Source organism: Eutrigla gurnardus (genome assembly GCF_963514095.1).
Source record: "Eutrigla gurnardus genome assembly, chromosome: 3".
Lineage (NCBI taxonomy): Eukaryota > Metazoa > Chordata > Actinopteri > Perciformes > Triglidae > Eutrigla > Eutrigla gurnardus.
Window position 1 is genome coordinate 1,826,181 of NC_139917.1, and position 14,133 is coordinate 1,840,313.

A 14,133-nucleotide genomic window follows, 5' to 3' on the forward strand; every position below is an offset into this window, starting at 1 on the left:
TATCAAAGTGCAGATGTGTTCAGGAAGGAACTCTAATCAAGTGTGCAAAGTTTGGAGCAGATCAGAGAAGAAACACTGAAGTTATTATGTTTATGGCAGAGTTCAAGTGACAGCAGTGTGAGATGCATGTGGAGATGTGTGCCATCTCTCCTCCTCCCTTTGTGTCCAGGCTGAAATTAGAGGAATTAAAAAAAAGGAATTAAAAGTGGCATGGCTGTTGATCTGGTGTGAGGCAGATTGAGCTGCATGTGAGATTCACAGTTCCCCATGTGTCACTGATAGATCTCTGACTCCATCTGGTGGTCGCTGTGCGCCTGTGTCTCTCCCCTCTATGCTCCCCGAGTGAAGATTGAGTGAAAACCTGGCTGATTTACACACTTGGCTAAAAACATTTTTTTACCTACTTTATCATGAGTTGAGGCGGTGGGTCCAAGAGGCTTTTTTGTACAGCTCCACTTGGGCTATCTAGGAAAAAATATTTTATGCGTGTACGCCCAACCTAGAGGGGGGGCTGTTGCTGAGAAGATGGGCATAAAATCGGTCACATTTCATTTTGCCATTAGGTGGCGCTCTACCTGTGAGTTAAAATTGCAGTGCAGTTGTGTTCAGGACGTGATTGTTAACAAGCATGAATATTTTGAAGCAGATCAGAGAAGAAACGGTGAAGTTATAACAGCTTTAATGCCAATGGCGATCGTTGAAAATAGTAGCGCAGTCATGGCGTCGGCGTGGCCACGCCCCTAGACTTTTGGAGCATCTTTCAATAACTTTTTGTCCTTAAGGCCTTTCCAACCACATATCCATTTTTGGTATCAATCGGATCAACGGTATAGGACAAGTTCGATTTAGTTCGACCCCTGTGAATGGCCAAAAACAGGCAAAAACGGCCAAAAATGGCACGTTTTGGAAATTTGTGGCAGCGCCAAACATTACCCAATTTTGATGAAACTTGAAATGCATGTTCTTTGAAGCTATTGCAACATAGGTTTCGAGTTTTGTAATTTTGGGGGCAAAGGTTATAGAGTTATGCTAATTGCATTTTGGTAGCCCCACCCTCTAATGTTCATTGGCCGATATCTTCTGATAACGTACATATTTTCGAAACATTTTTGGACCACCCCCTCAGCTAGGTCTACAGAGTATGTGTACCAAATTTCGTCCAAATCGGACCAACGGTTTCCGAGAACTGCGCAACTTCTTTTTTTTCATAAAATCCAAGATGGCGGAAAATTTCGGTAGGCGGACTTTGGTACTCCAAGAGGATTTTTTGTAGAGGACACTTGTTTGCACATGTGTGCAAAGTTTCATGTCAATTGGAGTTACGGTGCGGCGGGGCTGGCGATTCTCCACTCTAGGTGGCGCTAGCGAGCAACTTTTTCGTGGTTGAATGCGAAAACGCCAAATTCTCTAATTTTCGCCAGACCCTATAGACACTCCAATTTTGGTTCGTTTTTTTTCATGTTCAGGCCCCCAAAATGTAGGGCGAAGGCGTGAAAGAAGAAGAAGAAGAAGAAGAAGAAAAAAAAAACATTTGAATAACAATAGGGCTTCGCAGCCCGACGTTGTCGGCGCTCGGGCCCTAATAATACCTAATGGTACCTACGTAAACTGTGTATGTAAGGAAACTAAGGACGATATTAAAATATGTATATCAATGTATATTAATCTACAATTTGAATACCTGCTCTCGTAAAAGGGGCACCATCTGTTGGTCAGACACAACTTTTTAGAATTCACCTTAATGACTCTAATGACCACTAATTGATTTATTAACAATGAATCAATATCATGTAATAAATCAGTCTCATTTCCTTAGATCATAAGTTCTTGAAATAGTTATCTTTGTATTGTGCACAGAAGAAATATCCACGGACAACGACTTTATGCTATAAGGTTATTTATTGATTAACTAGGGATTAAACAAAAGTGAATAAAACAATAACAGATGTAATTAACAAAACACCAATACAACGTCAGGAATGTAACTGGAAATATGATTAACAGCTCATCTAGCACGTTTGGCGATAAAGGCGAGAGTGTTCTTCCTAAGAATTTGGAATCCTTAGTAAGAGGAAAAGGTGAATAATGGGGTAAATGACCTCACAGATATTAGGTATTAAAGGAAAACACCACCGCATTTCCATACTGAACTATGTTCTGCTCTGATGTTAGACGAGGTGATACATACCTCCCTCTCCTCTGTGCGTGCACTCAATGGCTCTTTCGCGCACTCCGCGCAGCGCTAATTTGCTAGCATGTAGCTTGTCCGAGTATATTCCTTAGGATCCAAAGGGGGGTGAAGTTAGAAGCGACCAAGCACTTCCACGTTGTCCCTATTTAAATACGGTTACGTGAGTAGTTACACGACCCAAGTTTGGTTACACAAAATGAAACATGCCAATTTTTCTAAGCGGATAACAAGGATAACTATATAGTATGGCGGAATAACAACTGGAAGCACTTCGACGTCGGCGCAGTAATATCATCACTCAAAACATGACGGGACTATATACCTTCTGCTTGTTTTCAAGACCCTGTACGATGCACGTTATAACCATGATGTTTGATTGTTCACAAACTATCTTACTACAACCTGATGCTTCCTCAACTGTGCACAAACTACTGCAGGTAGTGCAGGCGACGGCGTGCAGGTCACGTAGGTTCTATTGACGGAAGTAAGAGGGGGAGCGGAGTGATGATATTACTGCGCCGACGTCGAAGTGCTTCCAGTTGTTATTCCGCCATACTATATAGTTATCCTTGTTATCCGCTTAGAAAAATTGGCATGTTTCATTTTGTATAACCAAACTTGGGTCGTGTAACTACTCACGTAACCGTATTTAAATAGGGACAACGTGGAAGTGCTTGGTCGCTTCTAACTTCACCCCCCTTTGGATCCTAAGGACAAGCTTCATGCTAGCAAATTAGCGCTGCGTGGAGTGCGCCCAAGAGCCATTGAGTGCACGCACAGAGGAGAGGGAGGTATGTATCACCTCGTCGAAGATCAGAGCAGAACATAGTTCAGTATGGAAATGCGGTGGTGTTTTCCTTTAACAGACGCTATACTCAGTCTCACCCTGCAACTCGGTCATTACTGTTGAATGCGGATTCGGTCTTACTTTGGGATGCTTTGCGGCCGCCGGTTGAGTTAGCATTGATCAAAAATGATTGCGAAAAAGAAAAGCTTAAAAATGCAAAAATGAAGAATCTAACGACGAACGAACTATTTTAATAAAAGTAGTAAAAGTTAGGAGCTAAGAAAGGGACAAAATTCAAAGAGGGTAAGAGCAGGTGGCCAGCGCCTGGTGGCACGAGTGGGGAGGCAAGAGCCGGGAGGCCAGAGCCCGGGAGGCAAGAGCCGGGAGGCCAGAGCCCGGGAGGCAAGAGCCGGGAGGCCAGAGCAACGGGTGTCTGTAACACGCAGCTTTTATGCTGACCGAGGGGGCGTGTCCAGGAGGGACCCGTTCGAGTTACAGTCCGAAATCTTTGTGATTTAAACTGTTAAACAAAACGAAATGCAATCCTATGACTAGAACGTTTGAACACCATCTCGCCGTTATGGTCAAAGTTGGCACATTGCATATAGTTCTCACACAGAATGATAGGTCAAAACAAATGAAACATGAACTGTAAACATTTCTCTGTACAAATCATTTTTGGTAGAGTTGAAAGGAACTTTGATCCAACACATACAATGCAAACCTATCAAGCTAGCCCAAACAAGTTTGGTAACTTAGTAAGCATTTTGTCCTCGGTGATGCAGGCAGATTAATGAGCAAACATATTTTCGTCTGACTGCGTGAGTGCAGTAGTTAAGTCCATTACAATGACAATGTAAATTTTTAGCATTTTTGGTAACTTCTCTGTCCTTCGGCGTAGAACGACGGGAAGTTCGCCAGTATGCTTATAATTCCTCAATGATTATTATGGATGATTTTAAACTAATGTTGAACACATATCTCATCCTTTTCTTGGATTGGTCAAAATGTGAACATGATTTCCTGCAGAGTTCATGTGACCTCTCTCTGCATGCCAACAGACCAGGTCGTTAGTTTATGACTCCCAGAGGGGAGGAAGGGGTCTTCAACATGACTTAGGAGCAAATGGTGAGGAAGAGATAAGGTGTTATCCTTTATACTTCAATTGAGGCTCTCTGTCAAACAAAGGTGTTAATCAGTTTCCAGCTGTGTTTAGGTGCTTCAAAGTCTGGTGTCTCCAAGGTCTGCGTCCTCCCCACACCTTTGGAGATGCGTAGAAATGTTGTTTTTGAAGAGACAGTGTGTAGGAATTACTCCCATCTAGTGGTGAAATTGTATTTTGCATTCAAAACGAATAGTGCTCTCTAGCGCGTCGCTTTGTTGCAACTACGGTAGCTGTTATGTACCAAGAAGCTATGACAACATGTCATCCAATACCACTTCACCAGTAAGTAATTACTCCTGGAGCAAGATAGTGATTAATGTTGCCATGTTGATATTGGTTTAGTTTTGGTAGCCTTCCATTAGTAGCCTATAGCATCGGCTATGGTGGTGGGTCTTAAAATAAATAACATACAGTCCCTTAGTAAAAGTATTAATAATAATTTAGCTGTATTAGTAAAAGTATTACTAATAATGTAGCAGTATTCATAATAGTGCTGTCTATAATTTAGCAGTATTAATACAATAATTACAAATAATTTAGCAGTATTAACAGGAGTAGTGCTAATAATTTATCAGTACTAATAAAAGTGCTGCTAATAATTGGTGCAGTGGTAATTATAATATTGCTAACCATTGATCAGTATTAATAATATTTATGATAATCATTTAGCAGTGTTATTAATAGTACTCAACTTTATCTTTGATACATGTTTCTACACTCTTAGAAATAAGGGTTCCAATAGGGTTCTTCTACAAGGGCTGAGGTTCTACCTGGAACCATTTGCTTCTGAAAAACCCTTTCCCGAAGAAAGGGTTTTTCAAGGGTTCTTGGTAACACTAATGGTTCCAGTAAGAACTATTTTGATCCAGAGAACCGTTTTTGGAAGAAAGAGTTCTTCAGGGATTGTTGAAAGCATGGGTATAAGATCTTGTGTCACCAGGAACATACTTCATGATAACACTTACCAATAATGGCACAAAATACAATTCCTTGTAACTACTGATAGAAATACTTTTCATATCCATTTTTTCTGTTTATTTGTTTTTTTCTTCTTCTCCAGATCCTGTTGATCAAACTGTAACATAATTGCCCATCTTGGGATTTGAACACCTGCCACCCAGTCTAAAGTCACTGGCAGTAGTGACTGAGCTAACCAGCTAGCTGCATTGAGTCATCCGGTCCACCATATTAGTCTATTGCCTTACACATTCTGATCAGACATACAAATAATGGCAGTCCTATAACTGAAATGTTCTGTTACCAATTTATTTTCACAACCATTAATTATAAGAAAGCAACAAATCTTGTTGACCCAGGCAAAGATTAGCTGTGACTGGGACCCTAACCCCCACCCTCCAAATCTAAAGTCTGTACCATTACCCACTGAGCAATCCAGCAGAATGTGTAGATCAGGGACTCCTCTGACTTGCCACACTCACTTGCACAGCCAGGTTGACAGCTCATGTGTCTCTTTAGCTCTGTCTGTAGAATGTGTGACTTCTGCTTTTAGGTCACAGGTTCAATTCCCATGTTGACAGATATACGTTACTAGTCACACTTCCAGACAATTAGCTCAGTTGGCTAGGAGCTGGGTCTTGGTGCAAGATGATGTGGGTTCAAGCCCCAGCAAGGGTGATAATGGTAATACATCAAAATACCTGGTAGTCTTTGTGAAACAAATGTACAAAATTTTAGAGTCATGGTAGATGATGTTTGACAAAAACATATCAGAATTGTACCTCAAAAACAGATTTTTTTTTTTTACAGGGGTTTCAAATCTGCCTGCGCGACAGTGAATGGCTTAGTCAATTTCTGAAGCCACAGTTGAGTTGCCACTTGCCAATTAGCTTCGATCGATAGACAATGGTCTTTGGTTCCAGAAATTGTGGATTTCAACTGTCTTGCCTTCTTATTCTCCTGTTTGTTGCTCAGAATTGCCTAAATTTGCCAAAAATAGCCCAACCCATCGCTGCGCAGCAGTTAAAGTTTAGTTACACTACTCACTTCTTCAGGAGGAAATGACACACAGCAAAGAAGTAGCCTGCGGAATTGAACCCAGGGTCCCTGCAGCAAGGACATAACCCCTCTTTCTGGGGCACCTAAGTGAGCTATACTACTCACTGGACAAAGGCTTTTGAAAGTTTGTTACAAGTCACGTGATCTACAGATACAGTTTGAGGTTGTGAGTTCAAGGCCTGGTTGATGCAGAGTGACCATGTTAATGCCTACTGAGGTGATGTGTGGATTAGTGACAGACAATTTGAAAAATATTAAACACTTATTTTACAGACAATTTTACTCATGTATTTGTCTCCTCCTCATACTTTTCCATGATCGGCCTCATCCCATGGCTGCTGTACCCTGCTGACTGGCTTAGTCAAGTTGTGAAGCTGCACATAAGTTCAGTGATAAAGTAAGGTCTTTGATGTCAGAGGCCAAGCCTTAACTGATGCAAAAATCACATTGTAATGCTGACTTTGGGGCTACCGCATCAGGGTTTCTTGATGCCAGGAATTGAACCTTGATCTCCCAGGGGAAAGGGCGAGGTATGGTGTGTTGGGCCTGGGAGCTGGCCCATTGGTGGCTGTCATGTGTGAGTTAAGAGCTGGTTGTCCCATGGATTGCACCATATGGTCTGGTCTTCCCCCTCTACAAACCAGAGGGGTATTCCATCAAACTCGCTAAGCGCAAAGCCGGGCTAATTTCGATAAGCCTCGCTACCTTTAGTGAGAGTTGCGTTCCATCAACGCAGTGGCGGCGCCAGAGTATTTTTTCTGGTTCAACTACGGTGGGGCTAACTCATACGGTGGTGGGGCTCAAATCAATGCCAGAATTTCAATGTGAATATATAACAACACCCAGTGGTGCCGCCAGCCGGAATCTTGTACGCACTGTGCGTACTTTTTTTGAAGGTGAAAAAAATGTTTTATGGTGCCGAACCCGGGCCGGATTGGAAGATTCAGCGGGCTAGATATTCAAATTATGCAAATCAGTGGGTGACACCAAACAACGTCTGCCCAAGCAAGTCAGAGCTTTTCTTTCTCTCACACAGTGACCTGGAGAGACGCAGCCGCATTTGAGAGGACGATCGCGCGTGTGTGCGCAATTGCGCATAGCGTGTGTTGGCCCCTCTCCACTACACAACACAGCTCAGCTCTAGTCTCGTCACCTCTCTGCTGATGAGCACTGTGGGCCGAGCCGATGCATGTCTCTCTCCCCGGACCGGGAGAGTTATCATACCGTACTGTGCGTATGTGCGTATGTGTCCAATCGTGTGTGTGACTTGAGGCACTCTCCGCTAAGTAACCATGGGAATTTATCCGACCAAACTAGCCTGCCCCGGGGCAGGCTAACCATCAGGCTTACTTTAGCGGGGGTTTCAGAGAAGTCCGTCTGTCGGAAACAACTTTACCAGCAGAAGGTTCCGCCAAGCCTAGTCCTCGTGATTTCGTCACGTGAAAGACCAAAAATTACCAAAATTACATATATGAAGTACAAAGAGACTATATTTTCATCAAGCGTCTAAGAATACACGCTTGCAATTAAAAAAATATGAATAAACTATTTATTTTGTTTAAGACCGACTGGCCATATCACTATCTAAAGGCCCCAGTTGGGTGAGTGGTGATGCTCCTGCCCCCGAACGTGGGCATCCAAGGTTCACATCCCGGCGAGGACATCTCATGTGTGTTTTTTTGTTTTTTTGTTTTTTTTGCCTGTATTATTGTCTTTAGATCAGAGAATTAGACCAACATTTTACCTTAACTATGATAAATATGTCATACTATTTCCCCAGAACCCAAATATAACTTGCAAAAACATGATAGGCATAAAGATGTTATTATTAATAGCATGATATAGATCCCAATGACAAAGGCATTGCAGCATGCAATTTTCAGCCACATAAATTCCTTTCAGGTGAGTTCATTAATAAGTTCATTGAATGTGTTCATTGAAATGTTGAGATAAATGAGTTGGTCAATGTAGATGCATTTACTAGGCCTATCTAAAAAAAGAGAGAGAGAGAGAGAGAGTTCCGGCCAAAGAAACAAATTTCTCAAACTTCCATAGTCGGGAATTGAACCCTGGCCGTCCGCGTGCAAAGCCGGCACATTACCTCTACACTATCCTCACGTTTGAGAAATCGTTGTCAGTGTTATATTAGAACATGTTACTCTTAACGGTACTTACGTATTTAATCGCTCTGCAATTCTTGCCCAAGCAGCCTCGCAATTTTTATTTATCACTACAGTATTCCCTTTTTTGGTTATGATGGGTTTGTACTCCACGTACAGTTCCATCAATAATTTTTGCTCTGGTCTTTTCTGCCATTTTCTCGATGATTCGACATTCATGGTTCTGGGCTGGCTTCATATCCCGTGAACGCGCGTAACACACGACAGCGTTAACCTGGCTTGAAGTAGCCTCAACAAGGCGCGGCTGAAATGCGTTAATGGAATGGGTTTAGCCGCAAGTGGAAGTTGGCGTTAGTTCTAACCAGGCTTAACCAGGTAAGCGCCGCTTTAATTAGCGAGTTTGGTGGAATACCCCTCTGGTGTGACATTCCAATTGTGATTACTGTGAACAGAACAGAACAAAGAAGCAAACAGAAGAAACTTCAGAGAATCAAGGTGAGCTAAATATAATATCTTTTTTCAGCATGCTCGACCCTAGCTGAGGACTTTTATGGTGAAAGGTGGACTAAGCATTTGTTTCTTGTTATGTTTTGTTCGTTTGCTTGTTTGTTTGTTTTCTTGTAAGTGAAGTGTGCCATTGGCTTGAAAAAGAGGGTTTTGCCGAGATTTCCATTATTGTTACAATACGTAACATTTTGAGCACTTGTTACAAAACACTGAAAAGAATTTGCAATTATTTAAATCAATGTGAAAACTTTGTGGGGTTCCCTCACTTTCTCATGATTCTGTTCCACTGTCACAGTTACTATGTACAGTATGTACTCTGATTCCTTTCATTGGACCATGCATTATTTTATTGTTTGTAGATAGCTTACAATAAGGCGCAGTAAGTGCACCTTGGATTGATGGAACTAACACTTTTTTGTCTCCCCTTTCTGCCATATCACCGTTGCTGGAGATTACACAAATTCACCTGCTGAGGACAGCATGATGTGTCTGGCCTGTCATGTTGCTGATTCCACTGGTCCAGGGGTGCCCAACTCCGGTCCTGCAGAGCCCCTGTCCTGCATGTTTTAGGTTTCTCCCTGCTCTTACACACCTGATTCTAATGATGTGCTTGTTATCAAGCAACTGAAGCTTGTCACAGGTTTGAAAATCATTCGAATCAGGTGCAGGGAGAAACCTAAAACATGCAGGACAGTGGCTCTCCAGGACCGGAGTTGGGCACTGGACCTATGCTGACTTTTGACCTGTTCTCCCCTGGGACCTACACAGCCTGTTCTGTTGGACTATCTTTAAATAAATGTTTTTCTCATTAAAATGTTTTGAATGTTTGTTTAATGTCAACATGATAAATGACCACAATATAATATGAACTAAACTGATCTGTAGAATACAATATGGTTCTTCATAGAACCCTCAGAAGACAAGACGGTTATTTGTGAAACCCTTTGAAAAGGGATGTTTTTAGAACCCCCTGTGTGAGGTCAAGATGAAACCCTTGAAAAATGAAAGGGTTCTTGGTGGAACTCTTTTTGTAGGTTCTCGATGAAACCCTTGAAAAACGAAAGTGTTTTTAGTGGAACTCCCTGTGTGGGTTCTAGCTGAAACCCTTGAAATACGAGAGGGTTCTTAGTGGAACTCCCTGTGCAGGTTCTAGATGAAACCCTTGAAATATATAAGGGTTCTTAATGGAACTCCCTGCGTGGGTTCTTTGTAGAACCTCTAATGAGGGGTTCTGGGTGGAACTCCCTGTCTGGGTTCTAGATGAAACCCTTGGAAAATGAAAGGGTTCTTGGTGGAACCCCCAGTATGGGTTCTTTGTAGAACCTCTCATGGGGGGTTCTGGGTGGAACCTTACACACACAGTTCTCTACCGAGAACCCTTTATGTGGGGTTCTCGGTAGAAGCCTCCAAAAGGGTTCCAGGTGGAACCTTTATAAAAGGTTCTACCTGTCCTATGAGGACAAGCCGAAGAACCTTATATGGTTCTACTTAGCACTTTTATTTCTAAGAGTGTATTGTTTTTATATGTTGTTTTAAACTTAATATTTCTTAATATGTCTTTTTTTTCTATGTGATATTTTATTGGAGACTTTGTGTTGTTGAACCAGGTGGCTCATTCAGTCATGGAGCCTCAGGCCAACCAGGACCACCTGGACCACCAGGTCCACCTGGAAGAGATGGAAGTGAATCTGGATCAACAAATGTGGGCCAGTACATTGCGGAGTACCTTCAGAGTAAGCTATGCATTTGTTTCCTTTGGTTCATGAACTGTTACACTACCATCCAATGAATGAGACAAACATTGTCTTGACATGCAGGTGGTGGCATCAGGCAGTACCTGGCTGGACCTCCTGGTCCTCCTGGACCTCCTGGAGCCACAGGGGACGGCCTGGTGGATGATGTGGCCAACCGAGTCATCGCCTACATCCAGAGTATGACCAATTACAAAATAATGTTCCATGGATTATAATACAGGACGCCTATATGTGATAACCTGTATCTTTTCCCAACAGGTATAGGTTATGACAGGACTCCTGGCTCTCCTGGTCCTCCAGGTCCACCTGGATCTATTTCTGTCAATGACGTCATCAACCTACTACAACGTACGTCTCATTTAGTGGAGGTTAAAATCTTGCTAAATGTCTTGCAGCTGGCTGAAACTCAATGTTTCATGTGAAGTTTTCCTGACGATTTCTGTCCAGGAGAAGACGTGAGGAGACATGTCACTGGTAGTCCTGGTCCACCAGGACCCCCTGGAGCTCCAGGCATCGGCAGCTACAGATTCAACACCCAGGAGGTAGCTGAACGAGTTCTCAGCCTCATGAATGGTGAGTGATAAAGGTGGACCTATGGGCAACATGATTACATGACTGGGAATGACTGTTGGTCCTGTCTGTCACCAGAGAGGGGGCTGGTAGGTGTCCCTGGACCCCCTGGACCTCCTGGGACTCCTAGGGACTCGTTATCAAGTAAGAAACCACAATAAGAACCCAGAAAAATCTGTTTTTTGAGCTCATTGTGTTTATGTTCATGGATCCAGTAGTTTTCTTCAGCTAACAGAAGTTTATTTTCATCTTCCAACTAAGCTGGCTACCAAGCAGGTCCTCCTGGTCCCCCGGGTAAACCTGGTCCACAAGGTCCTCCTGGACCAGCAGGTCCACCTAGCCCAGCAGGATTTGGGAACTACAAAAATTCAGACATTAATGACTACCTGCAGAGTGAGTCTGACTGAAAACATCAGCTTTTTATTATATTATAATCATTAGAATTATTTAATTTTAATTGTTTAATATATATATATATATATATAAAATATAAATACATTTTGCCTTTACGTTGGCCCTAAAGGTGTATCCTTCAGAGGACTACCCAGTCTCCCTGGACCCGAGGGCCCTGCTGACCAGGGACCAGGGACCAGGTCCTTTGCCAACAGAGAGACACTCATAGCAGAACAACAACAATACCCAAAGAGTGAGTTTAAAGGTTTACAGCTGGATGACTTGTGACGGAGCTGGAGACTTGTTCAAGGACATGAGCTGGGTTTAACAAGCCTTACATGTTAAGTTTCGGGCTCAAGGTATTCAAAATACATGCTACACATAAAACAATAAGGACTATTTTACTGCATACTGTTATTAATCTTACAAAAATATTACGTTAACGTAGACCTCCACGAACATGTCCCTTCATGAATCTGCATCAAAGCCACATATGAACCAATAACTAAGTCGTAGTTGCTTGAATGATGTATTGTCTCCAGCTGAAGATGTGAGAGGAGCCATGTTTGGACTTCCTGGTAGGCCAGGCCCTCCAGGACCCCCAGGACACAAAGGAGAGCCAGGTGTACCTGGCACCAGACGCTGGGACCTGGATGCTGGAGACTACTCTAGCATGGCTGTCAAAGTAACTGATTACATCAGATGTAGGTGATCTAGATGAAGTTTGTCACAAATGACAAGGTGTCTCTCTGAGCCGTTACATTATGACTTACCTGCCTGCTCGTCACTGATCCCTGTCCTCCAGCTCACGGTCTGCTCCGAGACGTGAGAGACTCGTCTGAACGTCTCATGCAAGGACCTCCAGGACCTCCTGGAACTCCTGGTCTTCAAGGAATGCCTGGACACAGTCAATGGGTTAGTTCCCATGAAAATGTCGTGGACATGGTGGAATACATCAAATGTAAGTGGATATGAGCTTTATGTGCTTTTGTAATTGAAGGCTGCATCTTTGTTGTTGTCATTGAGTCAGTTTGTTTCAGGCTGTCTAGATCAGAAAACATCTGATTCAACAAGCCAATCAGATTTGCCGGCCCTTTCTATGTCACATGAGGCTCACTAGCATATAACTCCTCCCATCTGCGTATCTCCACCCAGAGATTGAGAACTAAGTTTGCAAAGGTGCAACCTGAGGCTTATACTACGAAGCGAGTTCAACATACCAGGTTATCTTCCAGTTATCCATCTTAAGTAACCCTAACAAAGGCAATCAGAGATAAGCGGTCACACGACGCTGGTTATCAACTCAGTAAGTCAACCAGGGTTTCCCTGTTGAGCTATGAGCGTGTTTGCAGCATTTGACCAATCACAAACATGGATCAGTCTATGGGCAGCGGAGCGGCGTATTTCACGTACAAGGAGCAAAACATAATCTTACAGAAATATGAAGAAGTTAAACATATAATACAGGCAAAAAGCAACAGTTTCATCTCCCAGGAAGGACAGCTGGCAAAAACTCACTGACTGTGTGAATGCGTAAGTGGTATTAATAATATTAATAGTTGTATAATACTGCCCCCTCATAAGAACACTACTAGATCTGACTGATTAGTTCAATGTGTTAAAAACCCCATGTACCGAGGCTCCCTGCAGTGAGGTTTGAATCCGCCCTGTCCTCTTTTAAAGCATGTCGTCGCTCTCTCGCGCCCCTTTCAGTCTCACGCTGTCCTCCCGCAATAAAAAGCCGGAAAAATAACTTTAAACAAATGAATGTGTTGCTGAGATGTATTTTTATGGCGTGGTGTATGACAATATCATCTTAATTCTTTCAGCTGTTATCCCGGCGGTGTAAAACGGACTTGGGAGCAAATAAAATAAATATAAAAACATAATTCAAAGTGGGGGCTGCACGGTGGTGTAGTGGGTAGCACTGTTGCCTCACAGCGAGAGGATCCCGGGCTTGATTCCCGGGTCGCGCCCAGGTTCTTTCTGTGTGGAGTTTGCATGTTCTCCTCGTGTTAGCGTGGGTTCTCTCCGGGTTCTCCGGCTTCCTCCCACAGTCCAAAGATATGCAGGATGGGAATAGGTTCATTGATGACTCTAAATTGCCCGTGAGTGTGAATGGTTGTCTCTGTCTCTATATGCTAGCCCTGTGATAGACTGGTTACCCGTCCAGGGTGAACCCCGCCTTCGCCCAATGATAGCTGGGATCAGCTCCAGCCCCCCGCGACCCTGAATACAGGATAAGCGGTAGACAGTGGATGGATGTAATTCAAAGTGGTCAGTAGGCTGTATGCTGACACAGATAAGTCATTCCCTCTGATGAGAATCTGGATCTCTCATATAAAACACCGTCAGGGAAAGAAAAAGGGTTTTTGCCGGTCTCTGAACACTCTAGTTCTCCTAAGAGACCCTCTCACGATCCACTGAGCTTCTTTTTTTTTTTATCCGCGCACCAAGAGAGCTCCAGAGCAGGTTAGCTCTGCAGCGAAAGTTACCATGGTGATATACAGTACATCGGTAAGAAGTGAACCAGCGTCGTAGGACGGAAAACCCAGGGTTAACCCTGAAGTTACCTCGCTAAGCCCAAATCCTGCTTCGTAGTACAGGCCTCAAGTGGCAACCTTCTGGTT

General features: G+C 43.2%; 1 protein-coding gene across 5 annotated transcripts in view; it reads left to right on the forward strand.

The window, feature by feature from the left end:
* The window catches only part of LOC311010454 (uncharacterized protein), a 78,453-nt gene that overhangs the window by 41,679 nt on the left and 22,641 nt on the right, over positions 1-14,133 (forward strand). For all 5 annotated transcript variants that reach the window (XM_084004945.1, XM_084004944.1, XM_084004946.1 and 2 more), the window contains 9 exons: positions 10,394-10,519; positions 10,604-10,717; positions 10,799-10,888; positions 10,988-11,113; positions 11,189-11,254; positions 11,372-11,503; positions 11,634-11,756; positions 12,046-12,207; positions 12,309-12,464. In XM_084004945.1, coding sequence (XP_083861071.1) covers positions 10,394-10,519; positions 10,604-10,717; positions 10,799-10,888; positions 10,988-11,113; positions 11,189-11,254; positions 11,372-11,503; positions 11,634-11,756; positions 12,046-12,207; positions 12,309-12,464 — 1,095 coding nt within the window. The remainder of the gene's footprint in view (positions 1-10,393; positions 10,520-10,603; positions 10,718-10,798; positions 10,889-10,987; positions 11,114-11,188; positions 11,255-11,371; positions 11,504-11,633; positions 11,757-12,045; positions 12,208-12,308; positions 12,465-14,133) is intronic.